We start from the raw sequence: 18,902 nt of genomic DNA, 5'->3' as shown, positions 1-18,902 counted from the left end.
TGGTGGTTGGGAGTCCGGCTGCCCATGCAGGGGATGTGGGTTCGTGCCCCGGTCCGGGAGGATCCCACATGCCACGGAGCGGCTGGGCCCGTGAGCCATGGCCGCTGAGCCTGTGAGTCCGGAGCCTGTGCTCCGCAACGGGAGAGGCCACAACAGGGAGAGGCCCGCGTACCGTGTAAAAAAATAAAAAAAATTAAAAAAAAGTAAGGAAAGAATTTGGCTGAAAAATCTTACTAGGTAAGCCGTCTAAAATGCAGCTACTTTTCTTCTTCGCATGTTATATGTTTGGGTTCCCGGGCATCTGTTCCACCCTAGTTTCTCATAAGCTTTTGAGAGGGCTTTTCCATTAATGATGACTTTCCAATTTATAAAGAAATCTATCAGGAATAACATCAAAATATTGGCTGTGCTTCCCAACCTTTCCCCTGCTTTCAATTCTTGATAAGAATTGTCAATTCTTGAGACCAAGCCTTTTGAGCTCAAAATAGATTGCAAACTACTACTGAGCTTCAGCGCCAGTATCAACAGGCCCCTTAACAGGTTATACAATTTCCATGAGCTAAAACAGGGGAAAAGAGTGGCCTGACTCCTTGTCTTTTCACCTGTACTTTAATGACCTGACACCTCTTTGGAATTAGTTGAATTTATCTGCTGAATTTGACAACCCCATAGAGTAAGCATATTCATTCTATTATCCAGGAGAATATTTGCAACCAGTTTGTCTTGGCATATTTACCAAGAATCTCACTCTCCAGTCCCTTGACTATAATCTATATAATATACAGATTCCTGAACTTTCGAGTCTTTTTGGTTCATTCCAGTCCAAAGTCCGATTTGAAACTGCAATCTCTCACCCAGTTTGCAATGTTTAAAGGGTGATATTACAGGACTGACTTACTGGGATTTTTTTCTTAACAATCTTAGGAGATGTTTGCTAATATATACTTTAAATTACTTTCAGATTAAATAATCACTGTCAAAATCTGTGGTGCAAAACTCTGGGGTCTGGCTTGCCCATTTCTTGAAGAATAGATCCAGGACTGTTTTCTGAGGCAGAAAATAAAAAACAAAACAAAAAATGTCTTGGTTCATGGGTACTGCCTTAGCACCCCCTTTGCATTGCCACAGGCAGTCTTCAGCCTTAGGGACAGGTTCTAGTTAACAAATCTCAACTTTCTTAAACAAATGTCAATTATACTCTCAGCTCATCCAGCTCTTAAAGTCTATGGGCCTGCTCATAATCAGAAACAGAGGATGTGTACACCGAAAATATTTGTAGAGAATAACACCTATTTTGTACTCACTGACATCAAATACTTTGATTTCCCTCTCTGGGTCAGTTAAAGCCAAATGTGTGACAAATCCTAACAAGTGCATGGACCCCCATGGTATACATTTACCTCTTGGCTTTATTTTATTTTTCCTCCTCCTTTTTTTTCCTTTGCTGTGATTTCATGACTCATTTTCTTCTCTTGTATACAATGCAATTTTAAGATATCTCTAACCCTTTTCAGAACAATGCAAGGTATAAATAAATTTTGAGAATAAAAAGATTTGATGTGGTTAACACAATTCATTAACACAATGCACTAGCAACTTCCAACACAGGCTTAGTCCTTCTCAGTTTTCCTGGTGTCATGTGGATCCGTGCTAAATATGTAAAGTCCACAATTACACTGAATTTATAACTAAGCAAGGCAAGTATATAAATGATAGCACTTGCTTTTACTCTTTAAGGCTTGGATGATGCAAGATCTGGGAAACTGGCAGGGTGGCTAGGTCACTGTATAAGGCTTATAATATTATCACCCTCACACCATTACTTTAAGAGAAAAACCATCAGTGGGTCCAATAAAAATGCAGGAATGTTCAGACTAAGTATGCTAGATAACAAGAGTTAGCGGTCAGATAGGATATTTGCAGCTTTAATTCTCAGCTGCAGAAGTTATTTCTGGCTGCTGAGTGGACTGGGCATAGGGTTGGAGTAGAATAAAGGGAACTGATTCTCCTGATAGAGTGGAAGGAAGGACATTTCAGGGCCTTTAGTTGGCACACACCACAGCCACTGTTCTCTGACTGAACTAGCTCCATAGCTCCCTCTACTGGGTTAATGCTCATCACATTCCCGCAGGCCCTGCAAGAGGGGACCATCCTATTTTCCTTCCTTTCCAAGCTACCAAAATAATGTGATACCCTTCTCACTGTAACTTGAAAGTTTAATTTTAGATTTCCTTGGGAATTTTGTAAGGCAAATACATATGTCAGGCACTATTTTAAGAGCTTAACAAATATTAACTCCCTTAATTATCATAACAATCCTAACAAGTAGGTACTATCATTATCTCTGTTTTTTTACAAATGGGGAAAATGAGTCACAGAACTTTCTAAAGGTTACACAGCTATTCCATATGGTACCTAGAACAGCACTGTGGATTGGCAAGAGTAAAGGGACACACATATGCATTAAACCCAAATTTAGTAAAGTAAAATGAGAAGTGAGAGTGATGAGAAGCCAGGGGATTTGAGGATTTAGATTCAAGCTGTCTCTTTGCTAGTGGCTAGCTATGCAGGTGAAGTGGTCAGAAACTCACTGAGCTGTGAAAGAACTGAAAAAGTCTGTACAGTCTATTATAGCCTTAACTGCCTATTTTTAATAACTTAAATCTGCCCCCAAGAAATGGATGTTTCTATAGATGACTGAACACAATGCACCAATACTCATAAGCAGGATACTTACAACAACTCTGGTATATACTTCTTCAGCAAAGTCGATGCTCTGGAATTTGTGTTCTGTAGGAAATGTGTACTTGGTCAGCCACTCCAAAAGTGGGAGGTCTACATTACTCCCGGCCAAACAGTACTGAGGGGCATGGATGTGTGTATCAACCAGCCCAGGCATGAAGAACTCACTGGAAATTAAGATAAGGAGAAAAGAATTTAATAACATCTTTAGTCATTTTCCATATCTTTAAATCACATTTTCTCTATACAGTGATTTAACTGTTTACTCCACCCAGGTTTAGAGTCAATGCAATCAGATGAATGTAAATTATTCTATTATTTAGAGATCAGAAAATAAAAATGAAACTCTGCTAGGAGAGGTAACAGTCCTAAATTGGAATGTCTTGGTATAAAGTTTACCAGAGATCATGAAAGGAGGAAAAAGCACAGCACTGAGCAGAAGCAAAGCAGTCGTTGCACAAGAAATGTGTGAAGCTACAGTTTAATCGTATGACTTTGTTCTCACAATTGGGGGTTGTAGGACAGAGGGCAAAGATGAGAGAGGAGGTCAAAACTTCTAGAGCCATGAAGAGGAATTACACACAAGTCACTAAGGATGACTGATGATGAGAAACAGAATGGCCACAATTTTAGTCCCAATGGTCACCTTGACCTTGGCTGGCTGCAAGAAATCTAGTCCTGTCCCATGTGATGGAGGGGCTGAGTTCTGAAACAGAAGCAACAAAAGCAAACTGAGGCTGGTTAGGGAAGGGCAATCTGAGAAGACGAGAGTGTCAGTGGGTGAGTGGTATAAACAGTTAAGTGAAGATACAGGTGCAATGCTATGACAACCATGCTCCACATGTTTCTGATCACTCCACTGTTCCACCCATCAATTTTCCTATTTCTATTAACTCTTATAACAGCGAGTCCTAGAACAATGTTTTTTAGAGTTTTCAGAGGCACTGCCCACAGAATTGAGGCAGCCCAATGTTAATAGACACTTAAAGCTTTTCTAAAGAAATAATCTGGTTCACTGGTGTCTATTGTCTAATTGCATCCAAGCAGATAAAATACAGTATGCACCACCACCACCACCATCACCGCAAGGAAATATTAGTTACATTTTTATATACATAAGGAACTTGAACTCAGAATTGGACATAATAAAGAATCCCATATGGTACCAATTCAAAATGTATACCACTTAAATGGAAGACAAATAAAGCCACGGGTATCTATAAATGCTTTATTTTTTAAAAATGAGAACTAGGAATGGTGGTGATGATGATAACGATGATGGTGACAGCAGGTAATGTTTACTGAAGTCAGACATGTACTGGGCACTGGGCACAGCATTCTACGTACATCATCTTATTTGTGGAAGGCAGTTTATTATAAGGTTTGAGTATACACATTCTTCACTGATACTGCCTGATTTTGAATTTATGCCCCACCATAAACCAGCAGTGGGATATTCTTTAACTGTTCTGTGACTCAGTTTCCCCTTACATAAAACAGAGATAGAGTTTCACCGTAGGGCTGTTGTGAGGATTGAGTTAATATTTGCAAAAACAGTGCCTAGATAACGGAAAGCACCAAAAAAATTAGTTGTGATGATGATGTAATGCTCACAACAAACTTAAGAAGTAGTATTGTAATCCCCATCTTCACAAGAGTAAACTCAAGCTCAGGAAATTTAAATAGCTTGAAAAAAGTAATCATTCAACTTCAGCTCTAGAGCCTAGACTCAAACCCAGGCAGTAGCCTCAGTATTCTTCGTCACTACACTCTGAATTTTTCATTCACTCTGGAAATGAAAAGCAGTGGCAACCTACAAGCACTTCAAGAAGGCTGCAGTAAGTGGGCCTACAACGTGGGGGCATGCAGAGAGGGAGAAGGAAATACAGACTCCTCTTTGGCGTCAGTCACTGACCTCTTCAGAACACTTCAGTCCTTGGGGCTTTTACTGTCCCCATCATCATAACATGGAATGGCAGTGTGACTTCTTCATGTAGTTGAATTGTTCAATCAAATAATATTTCCCAAGTATCTACTATGTTTAAGAAACTGTGCTACACCTTGAGTCCAAAGAAAAATAAGACATCTTCTTGTCCTCAAAGAGATTATAATCTAGTTGAGGACATCAGGGGTGAGAGAGGACGTGTGTACGTGTGTGTGTGTGTGTGTGTGTGTGTGTGTGTGTAAGAGAGAGAGGCAAACACAGAGAGACAGAAGGAGCAATTTCACTCCTAGTAATTTACCCAAGTGAAATAAAACATATGTTTACAAAAAGGATCATATAAGACTTTATGGGGGATTTATTCATACTAACCTCAAATTTACAATAGCCAGGACATGGAAACAACCTAAATGTCCAATGACAGATGAATGGATAAGGAAGATGTGGTACATATATACAATGGAATATTACTCAGCCATACAAATGAATGAAATTGGGTCATTTGTAGAGATGTGGATGGACCTAGAGTCTGTCATACAGAGTGAAGTAAGTCAGAAAGAGAAGAAAAAATATTGTATACTAATGCATATATGTGGAATCCAGAAAAATGGTACAGATGAACCCACTTCCAGGGCAGGAATAGAGACGTAAATGTAGAGAATGGACATGTGGACATGGGGGGAAGGGGAGGGTGGGAAGAACTGGGAAATTAGGATTGAGATTGGGAGATTAGGGAGATTATGTACACTACCGTGTGTAAAATAGATAGCTAGTGGGAACCTGCTGTAAAGCACAGGAAGCTCAGCTCGGTGCTCTGTGATGACCTAGACGGGTGGGATGGTGGGTGGGGTGGGAGGGAGGTCCAAGAGGGAGAGGACAGAGATACACATATAGCCGATTCACTTCATTAGTTAGTACAGCAGAAACTAACACAACATTGTAAAGCAATTATACACCAATAACAAAAGGGGGGGGAACAATCCAAATGCCACAGGAACATAGATAAACAAACTGGTCTATTGATACAATGAAACACTATTTGCAATGAAAAAGATTGGACTACTAGTATACATAACAATATGGGTGAATCTCAAAAACATTATTTTGAATGAAAGAATCCAGACACAGAAGAGTACATATTGAGTTATTACATTTATGTGATGTTCAAAAACAGGCAAAATTAATCTAAGTGATAGAAATCAAACAGTAGCTGCTGATAAGGGGCTGGACAGTGACTGGAAGCAGCACAGGGGAACTTTCTAGGATGACAGGAATGTTTTATATCTTGATTGGTATGTTTGACAAATATATATTTGTCAAAATTTATCAAATTATATAAGATCTGTGCACTTTACTATATAAAAAATGTTTCCTAAAAAACAACTACAAAAAAATTTTTTTAAGAAAGGGTCTTGAATACTCAATTTAGTGAATTAACATGTATTTGTTATTCTGTAGCCAAGAGGGAGGGGATCATGAGAATATTTGATCCTTTGTTTTTTATCTTCTTTGGCAGAACTGTGACATATTGAACCCCAGGCTTAGGAAGTTGAATCTGGTGGTGGCAGGCACGTGTGGGGACACTCTTTCAATCTCTCATGCATGAGAGCACTTCTGAATAAAGGAAAAGGATAAATATGAGAGAAAGAACTTGATTTTTATTAGCTCTAGTTAGCAGAGGAAAGAGTCAGAGTAAGTTTCTGAGCATGTGATGCTGAATAAATGACATAAAGTACAGAGAATTTAAAAGGAAAGTCCATTTTGAGGGAGGGACAATGTCATACTAAGCCTACAGTCAAAGTATGACCTGCAAGTCTCCAAAAAGCAATTGAACACATGGGATAAGAGGTCACAGAGTTAAAGATGGCATTCAGATTTGACAGTCTCCCCTGATTAGGTAACCCTAGAAGTTGGTGGTGCCGGAGATTTCTGTGGAAGAAAGAATGAAACTAAACCTTGAGCAGTAGCCTCCACTTAAAGAGTAGGATTGAGGAAGAGGTCGTGCTCAATCTAGACAGAATCATTGTCAGGAAGATAGACACCTATGACAGAGAGTTGCTGAGGACAGCAATTTGGGGAAGGAGTGCAGGACAGTGACCAGTGTTAAAAACTGCAAGAGTCCAGACCCTGCGAGCTTTCATTTCCATACAATGACACATGATTTCACATGGATGCAGTCCTTTATTATCTAAGTACTTACCCAGTCCTAGTATGTTTTAGTTACTGTCCTAGGTGCTGAGGAGAGAGCCATGAACAGGAAAGACAGGTGTAGAGAAAGTACTGGGCAAAAACTATTCGGTAGTGAAAGTTAGAATGGTAATGTAGGGGAAGAGTGAAAGTCACTTTTTGTTTTCCATGTAGGAGAAACCTGAGCATATTCTGAAGGTACCAGAGATGAAAGAACTCAAGGAGATAACACAGGTACAAAGTCTTCAGAGGCGACAGGGAGCAAGGATTTACTGTATCAGAAGTTTAACTTTCACCCAGAAAGCCTAGTAATCCTTTTTAGGAAACAGGAAGTATTATGAAATGCTTATTAATAGAAACATTCACATAATGAAAGTTATATTCCAGGATTACTACAGATAGCAGTACATGCAGGAGTGTGTGGACTGTCAGAGCTGCACGTGAGATTAGCGGTCACTGGCCCAGCTACTCATTCTATGGAAAGATCAAAGGAAGCTTGAGGATGATTAGTGGCCCAGCCAGGCTTAGAACTCCCCTCAAGATATCACTTGCAGGGCTTCCCTGGTGGCGCAGTGGTTGAGAGTCCGCCTGCCGATGCAGGGGACACGGGTTCGTGCCCCGGTCCGGGAAGATCCCACATGCCGCGGAGCGGCTGGGCCCGTGGGCCACGGCCGCTGGGCCTGCGCGTCTGGAGCCTGTGCTCTGCAATGGGAGAGGCCACAACAGTGAGAGGCCCGCGTACCGCAAAAAAAAAAAAGATACCACTTGCAGCTAAATGGTTGCCATCAAAAGTCAAACTGCAGGCAAAGCAGGGGGGCTTGAAGGCTGAAGCAGGAGAAGGTGAAAATGCTCTCCTTTCTCCTTCTGCTTTTCCACTTTGCTCTTTTCACTTTACTTAATCACTATCCTAACTTCCTCAGAAAATCTCAACTTTCCCCAGATAAAAACCATCAACTTCACATCCCAAACTTGCAGTGCTGCCTAGGCTGTACCAGAACCTGGTAAGAAAAAGAGAAAGAACAATATGTGCCCCTGTATACACTTGTCAGAACACCCACCTGTCTTTTAACCAAGTGGAAAATGCTAGAAAAAGCCCTACAATCAAAACACATGAACTTCTATAGAACAGCCTAAGTTACTCAGTCTGCTTGCACACTACTGGCAACCCTCATCAACATGCACTGCTGGGGATGCGATGGTCCCAAGGGCCTGGGAATCCTGGGCTGTTTGAAAACCACTCTTTCATTGCACAAAAATGCAAGGGTGTGAAACAAACAACAACATCTTGTCCTTATTAAAAATTTTGGTATTTTGTTCATTGTGGGGTTTTTGCATTAATTTTGATTTTTAAAAATACTGCATAAAACTGCATTAAAGTATTATTTATCTTGATTAGTAAGTTTTTTGCCCTCCCCAAAATCCTTAAATTCTGTGCTCAAGGTGAATGCCTCACTTGCCTCACCCTAATCCTGGCCCTGTCAACCTCTCTCTGGTCCATGGTCATAGTCTGATCCACTCCTATCAAAGCACGGCTCAGAGTGCTCCAGCTGTAATTTTCATTTAAAAAAAAATCCACACGGTGCTGAGATACCTGTAGGTACATTGACTCTATTAAACAGTCTGTCAGAGACATCATGTATTTTAATCCTGACTTGAAGAAATACAACTGTACCTATCTTGTAGGTTTGATATAAAAATTACTTTGCATTTTAAATATAATTTTTCTTCAAAGATTTTAGTCTTCCACCAAAGTTCACAATTTTTCTTACCTTCTCACTTTTCTGTGTGTAGTGCTTACAGGTCTCCTGGAATATGCATTTGTTAGATGGATTTAACTCCAAAAGCAGCCTCATAAAGAGGGACAAAAGGATATGAAGACCCACAGATGTGTTCACCTCACTGCCCATCCTCCAGCCACTCCACCATCCTCCCACCCTCTCCCAACCTCCATCTCATCCACTCGCAAGCCACCTTCTAATCTTTCATGACAAAGCAATGCAAGAAGGTGACTTATAAATGTCAGTTATTCCTCAACCTATATTCTCAAGAAAATCTAGCAGAGAAAACAGATGGCAACAGCAGAGGTGCCTAAAATGACCTCCATGCCCATTGGACTCATCTGCATGCCCATTGGCCACATGCTTCTAAGCCAACAGGGAGGCAGCACAGAAAGGGAAGGAGGAGGAGATGTGAGTATAAATGCAACAAAACTTTAGGGTCAGTCACCCCATCTCTCTGGACTGTGGCCAGCTCCTCTGCCTCAAAGACTAAGGGGGAACACAATTCACAGTCCTCCTGCAGTGGGCAAGGTGTCTACCACAATCTAGGACAATCCTTTGCCAATATCCCAGGAGACGAGGTCAAACAGGGGAAGTGGCTTGCTTTCCATCTAACAGCTACAGAGCCGTAGGGTGAGGATTTGTGGCAGGTGTTCTAATTCCTAATTCAGTGTTCTCACTACATTACTCTAAAGCCACTTCCCAAGTTATAAAAGTGTTTTTAGAATGAAAACGATTTTGGTTGACTTTGGAACTTTCATTGACTTTGGAAACATACTTGGCCTGAAACCAGACAAAATCTTTGAGTTTAAAAAAAGTATGCCCATTTCTATAAGACAAATCACCCAGGCTATGAAGAGAGTAGACCAATCAACAGGAAACACATTTGGCACAAATATTAACCACTAAAGTAGCTGGAACATAAAATTGTAGCTCAAATGCTACTTTTGGAGATAGGTCTTCCCTAAGCACACTGTCAGAGTTATTCCTCCCCAAACTCCCCTCCACAGCACTAGTTTATCTCTATCATGCTCCCTCGTTACTTTCTTTATAGAAGGCATCACTGTCATGCTTACATATCTGTGCACTTGTTTATGCTCCCTGTCTCCCATGGGCCGTAAACCCAGTGAGGACCAAGGCTCTGTAGATCATTTTCACCTCCAGATCCTATTCTTACACAACACATAATAAGCTCAACAAATATTTGCTGAAGAAGTAAATGAGTGATGGCAGCCTCTAGTTTTCAAAGTTTCTGTCTTTCAGCTCCATGTTCTCTATTTACCTTCTCTTTCCCACCTCATCCTTTAAAAAAAAAAAAAAAAAGCCTCTCTGTCTCTCAAGACAGGTTCTTATCATTTGAGACTATTTAACAGCATCAAGTAAAAGGGAAAAATGTTGGCTCTGACTTACTGGTGGCTCAGTTCCCTTATTTCACATGGCTTGAAACACCATTCTTTGGCCAGCTTTTCTTGTTGGGACGCTTCTTCCAAAAACACTATCTTTAAAAAAAAGAAAGAAAAGAATCACAAATTAATGAACCATAGTCATTTGTTGTTATTAAATATCTAAATCTTAAAAGAGACTATACCATAGCTAAATTAATTTTAAAAGGTATTTGACAGCAAATGGGATAGAGTTCAGAGGCAAAAAGACAGGGATTTGCCTTTGCTTGCCCAAAGAAGTAAACTGTATGAAGTTTCTCCTTTTCTGCCATTCTATAGATATAAGTAAGACTTCAAAAATTCTAATTTGAAGATACACAGTATTAAAAATGGCTAATTGGTATCTATTTCTCCCCACCCCCCAAATGATTAAAGGAAACAATTGTTTATAGAAAGTGTACCTCACTGCAGATGAATGAAAGATTTTTGTTAGGCTGTTATAGGATCCCAAGTCCAGAACACAGTAGTAGTATACCATGGGACAATTTATTAACACTGAACATAACTGCGTGTAATAATTGCCTGACAATGGAATCTTAGCATGAACTATGTTGATGTTCTGATGCTAGACATCTGCTATAAAGAGGTCTGCTATATTTTTCTAGTATTGTGCATGAGAAACTAACAGAATGATCTCTCCCATGGAGCGTGTGAGTCCGTGGGCAATAGGTGGGAAACCCTGGATGGGTTCCAATCCCTCTTGGTCTGGTTTCCTCATCTGCAAACTGAGGATACCATCAGTACATACTTCACAGAGCTACTGTGAAGGCTAAATATAGTAATTTCAATTAAGAAGTTAGCACATCCCTGGAACATTTAAATGGTAGATACATTGCATCTATTGTTGATTCTTTTTAAGTGCAGTGTGATTGCTTTCTCTGTAAAAGTGGATTGCAAAGCAAGAAAGGACAAAGAAAAATGAAATATATGTGCAGGACATATCCTGTTTCATTTTTAAATGCAATATTGTAAAAATAACTGTTTCATGGAACATGAAATATTGAAAGAAAACTTTTATATAAAATTTATCTAAACAATTAGAAGGCAATATACTGCAGGAAAAATAGTTTGTGGAACAGAAAATAAAATAAAATAAATATTGACTTCTCTATTCATTGATATCCTTTTTTAAAAACAGCAATTTTTATCAGAAGAGAAAATAAAAATGTAATTCCTACAAATAAAGAAAAGTAATTGGATGATTCTAAAAATATATTTGAATCAATAAATGTCAAAGCAGATACAAAATTAATTGAAAATCACAAAAACAGAATTTTATCAATGTATCTTAGAGCTGATTTAACATTTACCATTACCGAAAGGAAGGGAGGGAGGGAGGGAGGGAGGAAGAAAGGAAATATTTGTAAAGTACTAGATTCATACATTTGAAATAAATACTTTTGAGGAAGATATAAATGATCAAAATTTACTCTGGAGAGATAGGAAAACTGAATGAACCAGTAACTCTATAAGAAAATGAGGAGAGGGATAAATTGGGAGATTGGGATTGACAAATACACACTACTATATATAAAATATATAACTAATAAGGAACTGCTGCCTAGCACAGGGAACTCTACTCAATACTCTGTAATAACCTAAATGGAAAAAGAATCTAGAAAAGAGTGGATATATATATATGTATAACTGATTCACTTTGCTGTACAGTAGAAACTAACACAACATTGTAAATCAACTATACTCCAATAAAAATTAATTAAAAATAAATAAAAGCAGATATGAAAATTAAAAAAAAAAGAAACTGAGGAAGTTTTACTACCTTTTAGAAAAGCTCATGGTTCAGAACCATGCTGTCTAATAAAAATATAATGCCTGTCACAAATGCAAGCCACATTTATAATTTTAAATTTTCTAATAGCCACACTAAAAGTGTAAAAAGGAACAGTAAAATTAATTTCAATAACATCTTTTATTTAACAACATAGGTGGCTCTGACAAAAAATTATCATGTCAACATAAAATCAATGTAAAAGTTATTAATTTTACTTTTTCTTAGTCTTTAAAATCCAGGGTATATTTTGCATTTAAAGTACATTTCAATCTGGCTGGTAAATTTTCATTAGAAATACTTCATCTGTATATTTAGACTTTACATATCTACAAAACATAGACTCACATAACCAGTTTGTCCCCAAAACACTGAAACACTGAGATGAGTATCAATTTTTAAATGAGAAATTAAATTTAAAATAAAAATAATAAATTTAAAAATTCAGTTCCTCAGTCATATTAGCCGCATTTCAGGTGCTTATTATGCCATATTAGATAGCACACATTCAGAGAATTTTATAGCAAAGTTCTTTCTAGCTTACAAAGAACAGAAAAATGTCTGTGCTAAGAGCTCCAGAGCGTGGAAAACAATGGACACCTCTCTGTTTCTTTTTTTTTTTTTTTTTTTTTTTTTTTTTTTGCGGTACGCGGGCCTCTCACTGTTGTGGCCTCTCCCGTTGCGGAGCACAGGCTCCGGACGCACAGGCTCAGCGGCCATGGCTCACGGGCCCAGCCGCTCCGCGGCATATGGGATCCTCCCGGATCGGGGCACGAACCCGTATCCCCTGCATCGGCAGGCGGACTCTCAACCACTGCGCCACCAGGGAGGCCCTCTCTGTTTCTTAAAACTACCATAATCCTCATACCAAAACCTGACAAAATATACAATATACATAAACACAGATATACAGAGAATAAAAATTATAATATAAGCCAATGCCTTTTGTAATGTAATTATTAAATAAATAATTAATAATAAATACAGCGCAAAAATAATCCCAATGATATACTGGCAATAAAAAGCAAAAATACATTAAAATAATAATTCAGCATGTCTGCAGCATGTAAGCCTCAATTATTTCAACCAAGCAAGACACATCTTCAATGAACTTAAAGCTGATGTTGAGTAGTTGGGCAAAGGCCCTACTCCTCAGAGACCACTGGACTAAATCCACCTGCCCTCTTTTCTGTTTTCTTCAGTCAACATGAAAACTAGAATTCACCTGCTCCTCAAATACACAGCAGGGATCTTGATCTGTAACATTCTCTTCAAAAAGCTCTGTGCTACTTTCTTGTTCCTGACCTGCTCCTACCACTCTCCACTTCACTGTGACCTCTTGTTACTGCCCATCCATCAACAGCAAATTTCCCTGTGTCTTCAATATCTGCTCTGAGTTTCTCCCTCCTGATAACTGGGGCTCTTCCCTGAGGACATGGCCTTCCCTACCCTTCTCAAATGACAGGTATTCATACATCAGGGTCAGGCAATGAGTTTCCATACCCACCATGGCCATTTCTAAACCATTTTTCCTGCAGCTTCTTGTAAACATGGAAAGCTCCCTTAAGACCCACTCCTTTCAGCTTTCAAGGCATTCTTCCTCTTTCTTTGTTGTTCTGCTTTACCAGCCTTCTCTCATTGTTCAAATCTGCTGACGCCTGCCCCACACTCTATCTCTCCACTGCAAGCCCTGCCTTCACTCCTTATCATGTAAACATGGACAACCCTTTTGAGATCATAGCACCTACTTCCATGAACTCATCTTCATGTGATCTGTTTATGAACAAATGAAGTTTATGAACTTCACATCATGGCCAGACCTTGGGCATGTTCACGACCCATAACTGTTCTACCTCTAAAACTACGGAATCACACAACTGACCACCATTTCTTCTTTTTCCTGTTTGCCACACCTTAAAGAGCCCTCCCTTTACTTTCTCCTCTCTGCTTTCCCCCAGTCCATCTTTCACCACTTTCCTTGTCCAGCCTGGATTCCACCAGCTGTTTTTTCATATTTCTTATATCTTTTAGTTAACACACATGTGTTGAATTTTTAACCCTGATGAAACCCAGCCCTGCTTCTCTGGGCTGCACCTGAGGAGCCAGGCAGCACTGGGGCAAGCACACCACACAGTAGATAGAATATCCATAGTCATCAAGTTCAAAGATGCTCCAGCCAATGTCTGTGCCTGGCCCCCTAAGACATTTCTCCAGCCCTGTCTTTACTGTCAATAAAATTGACAGGAGGCCTAATTGCTTATCCACTGACAGATCATTAGAAGTATTTTTTGGTAATAAATTTATACACAATTTTTTTTATCAAATAACTCAAAAGGAGTTCAAAGGATTGAGGAAAATTGCTATAACAAAACTCTGCCCATTCCCATCTACTTGATTAATGTGAAAATGTTTCTCAGCACTTAACATCTATAAAAATGAAAAATAAGAAAAAAATTGATACTGCTCCTTTTAATTCTACCAACAAGTAACACTCATCCATAGATACTACCTAGTTGGAAGAGAAAAACAGCTTTTTTATTTTATTAATACATTTAACAAATTACTTTTCAAAATGTGTAATACACATTTTAAAATTTCCTTGTGGTCCCAGGAAATTTTAAATATTTAAATTTATGCACACAAATTTCATTGCAATTGTTGACCAGTAAAAGGCTTTGAAGTGTAAAACTATACTGTATTAGCACAAACTCTGTAAGAAAAGGAGAATAGAATTAGTAATTCTAGAAGAAAAAGGAACTGTATACCATTTCAGATCATTAATAAGGAGCTAGTTCATGATTTTTTGAAAAATAGATTAAGGTAGATATCAAACCACTATATTTTGATTCCATCAGACATCTTTTAAAAAGTAATAGCATAGCTTAATTTTAACATGTATATATTTACAATTTGCCAGAAATTATAAGCTTTAAACATTTTAAAATTTAATAAAAACTATACATACCAACTTCTAAAAATGCAAAAGCAAACAGAATTTTTCAAAATTCTTTTAGGGGGCACATTAGTAAAAACAAATGTGAAGAGTATTTCTCTAGTCAATTCATGTTCCATCCCTCCACCATGATGATTTCAAGTCTACCCTCTCTTCAAATCTCTCATCCCGCTTACCCCAAAAATATACATCAAACATTTGCAATAGCTAAAAATTGCAGATAATTTCAGAGTCAGTCAAATAAGGGATTGGTTAAATATGATGAAACTGCAGCAATTAAAAGTACCAGTGAAGACAAATTTACTGAATTATCCTCGATATAATCTTAAGGTTTTTTTTTAAAAAATGCAAAAAAAAATTAAGGTACTAGATAACATATATGGTATCCAATTTTTTATAAGAATATGGTGTGTGGTGGGGGGTTGCTGTGTCTAAATGTTCACAGTGGTTATTTTCTCTTTACAGTAGAATTTGGGGGTAATTTTTGCTTTCATCTTTATATCTTTGCAGATTCAAAATTGTTAATAGTAAATGTTTTATTCTATCTAAAACAATAAAGTCAATTCCATTTAAAATATACATGAAAATGTAAAGTAAAACAAAATAGAAATACATAAAAATAATCTCTACTCATAGACCTATGGTTGGGGAGTTAAGATACGCAGAGACAGATAATGAATCAGATGGGGGAGGGCATGATGACAGAGTGCCATTGGTCCCACCAGTTCAGATGAAGAGATAGTGGGCTGGTCAGTGAAGGTTTCAAAGAAAAGACAGAACTCAGACAATGATGGGTAGGATTTGGGACTTACAAGTATCCAGAATTAGAGGGAAAGGGATAGAAAGGGTAAATAATGATAGGTGCAGAGGCATAGAGGCAAAAAAACTACAAGTTGTGTTATAGACAGGTGTGTACTTTAACAGTGGAGTTGGAGAGAACCTTAATTCACAAATCAAGTACTTAATAGATATTTTTTTCTTCTTCTCATTCATGTATTCACTCAACAATTACTGCTTGAGTGACTCCTGTGTGCAAAGCACTATTCCAGGGGCTAGGAACAATAAATTGATAGATGAATATAAGACACATTGCATATATTAGTGAGTGCTATGATGAAAAATAAAGCAAAGTAAATGGATACAATAAGATGTGGGATGTGATAGTCTCTCTGAGAGATGATGTTTGAGCACAGATTTGCATGAAGGGAATAAACCACTTGCATATTCTTGGAAGAGCATTCCAGGCAGAGGGAAGAGCCAGTACAAGGACCCTGATACGTATATTTAAATTAAACTTAAATTAGATGCTTGGCATGTTTTGAAATACCAGGACGACCAGTGGGGATATAGTATAAAGACTAGAAGAAAGTGTAGTAAAAAATCAGACGGAGGAGGTAGCAAGGGGCTTTGTAGGTCATGGCCTTGAGATTTATATTTAGGAAACCTCTAAAAATACTGTGGAAAATGAATGTGGAAAATTACAAAATACCATTGGTATTGCCTTTATGGGGCAATGGCTCTCTCATCTTGATGTTACCTGGGCTTATGTGGCCATTCATTCACTTACTCAGTTATTCATCATCAAGAGAGCCTATTATGGCATGGTCTTCCTCTTCACAGACCACAGTCTAGGTGGGCTGTCAATCACATACATAAGTCATTAAAACCCAAGTTTCATAAAATCATAGATGGTGCCAACTGGCAGGAACCTCATTCAACGCCCTTGTTTCCCAGATGAGGAAATTGAATCCCTTCTATTAAGCAAACAACTCCAAGTGCTCTCTTACTTAAAACAGAGACTATTTAGGATGAGAAATAATGAGAATGTCAAATATACTAAAGCCAAAAGCAGATGAGTAATGACTGTCAGCTAATGAAAAAAATCTCCACAAGATACAGCTTCAAACACCAGATGGCAAATGTGGGCAAAAGGCTTGTTGCTATGGAACAGAATAAACTGCTCTTTGGGCCATTGTGAAATAGCTTGGCCATCTAACAAAATAAGGTAATATATATTGCAACACAAAATCCACTCAGGCACAGTAATGGGAGATAAATCAGATAAAAATGTGAGCTCTCAATGATTTCTGAAGCTTCTGGATGGAGATGAAAATTGCCATATTAGCTCAATTCATATCAAACAGATTAATAGAAAAGATAAAGTGAGACTGCTTTTTAAAATAAACTGTCAGCCTATAAAAGTAGAATCAAGTGAATTCATGTTACAAAGGCACCAAAGGGTAGCATGAAGGACTTAGATCTTCAGGTCCAATGTTCTCATTTCACAGATGAGGAAACAGAACAGGATATGTGACTTGTCCAGGGTCACCAGGCAAGGCAGGAGTATCTGCTGGACTTGACCCATCTTCCCTGAGATTCTTCCAGACCTCTGTGACTGCTTCTCTAACAGTATAAACAAAGAGTCAGCACACTTTCTTTTTTTTTTTAACATCTTTATTGGAGTATAATTGCTTTACAATGCTGTGTTAGTTTCTGCTTTATAACAAAGTGAACCAGTTATACATATACATATATCCCTATATCTCTTCCCTCTTGAGTCTCCCTCCCACCCTCCCTATCCCACCCCTCTAGGTGGTCACAAAGCACTGAGCTGATCTCCCTGTGCTCTGCAGCTGCTTCCCACTAGCTAGCTATTTTACATTTGGTAGTGTATGTATGTCCATGCCACTCTATCGCTTTGTCACAGCTTACCCTTTCCCCTCCCCATATCCTCAAGTCCATTCTCTAGTAGGTCTGTGTCTTTATTCCCATCTTGCCCCTAGGTTCTTCATGACTTTTTTTTTCTTAGATTCCATATATATGTGTTAGCATACGGTATTTGTTTTTCACTTTCTGACTTACTTCACTCTGTATGACAGTCTCTAGGTCCATCCACCTCACTACAAATAACTCAATTTCGTTTCTTTTTATGACTGAGTAATATTCCATTGTATATATGTGCCACATCTTCTTTATCCACCATCTGTTGATGGACACTTAGGTTGCTTCCGTGTCCTGGCTACTGTAAATAAGCTGCAATGAACATTGTGGTACATGACTCTTTTTTGAATTATGGTTTTCTCAGGGTATATGCCCAGTAGTGGGATTGCTGGGTCATATGGTAGTTCTATTTTTAGTTTTTTAAGGAACCTCCATACTGTTCTCCATAGTGGCTGTATCAATTTACATTCCCACCAACAGTGCAAGAGGGTTCCCTTTTCTCCTCACCCGCTCCAGCATTTATTGTTTGTAGATTTTTTGATGATGGCCATTCTGACTGGTGTGAGATGATATCTCATTGTAGTTTTGATTTGCATTTCTCTAATGATTAATGATGTTGAGCATTCTTTCATGTGTTTGTTGGTAATCTGTATATCTTCTTCGGAGAAATGTCTATTTAGGTCTTCTGGCCATTTTTGGATAGGGTGGTTTGTTTTTTTGATATTGAGCTGCATGAGCTGCTTGTAAATTTTGGAGATTTATCCTTTGTCAGTTGCTTCGTTTGCAAATATTTTCTCCCATTCTGAGGGTTGTCTTTTTGTCTTGTTTATGGTTTCCTCTGCTGTGCAAAAGCTTTTAAGTTTCATTAGGTCCCACTTGTTTATTTTTGTTTTTATTTCCATTTCTCTAGGAGGTGGGTCAAAAAGGATCTTGCTGTGATCTATGTCATGGAGTGTTCTGCCTATGTTTTCCTCTAACAGTTTAATAGTGTCTGGCCTTACATTTAGGTCTTTATTCCATTTTGAGTTTATTTTTGTGTATGGTGTTAGGGAGTGTTCTAATTTCCTTCTTTTACATGTAGCTGTCCAGTTTCCCCAGCACCACTTATTGAAGAGACTGTCTTTTCTCCATTGTATATCCTTGCCTCCTTTGTCATAGATTAGTTGACCAAAGGTGCCTGGGTTTATCTCTGGGCTTTCTATCTTGTTCCATTGATCTATGTTTCTGTTTTTGTGCCAGCACCATATTGTCTTAATTACTGTAGCTTTGTAGTATAGTCTGAAGTCAGGGAGTCTGATTCCTCCAGCTCTGTTTTTTTCCCTCAAGACTGCTTTGGCTATTCGGGGTC

At 38.5% G+C, this 18,902-nt stretch overlaps 1 protein-coding gene across 1 annotated transcript in view; it reads right to left on the bottom strand.

Annotated features, from left to right (window-relative positions):
• Positions 1-18,902, bottom strand: part of GDA (guanine deaminase) — a 130,852-nt gene that overhangs the window by 69,692 nt on the left and 42,258 nt on the right. Inside the window, exons 2-3 of the mRNA XM_079706621.1 lie at positions 10,060-10,148; positions 2,738-2,909 (exon numbers count right to left, since the gene is read on the bottom strand). Of these exons, the coding sequence (XP_079562747.1) occupies positions 2,738-2,909; positions 10,060-10,148 (261 nt within the window). The remainder of the gene's footprint in view (positions 1-2,737; positions 2,910-10,059; positions 10,149-18,902) is intronic.

Source organism: Hyperoodon ampullatus (genome assembly GCF_949752795.1).
Source record: "Hyperoodon ampullatus genome assembly, chromosome: 6".
NCBI classification, from domain to species: domain Eukaryota; kingdom Metazoa; phylum Chordata; class Mammalia; order Artiodactyla; family Ziphiidae; genus Hyperoodon; species Hyperoodon ampullatus.
This window is presented reverse-complemented; position numbering and strand designations above follow the sequence as displayed.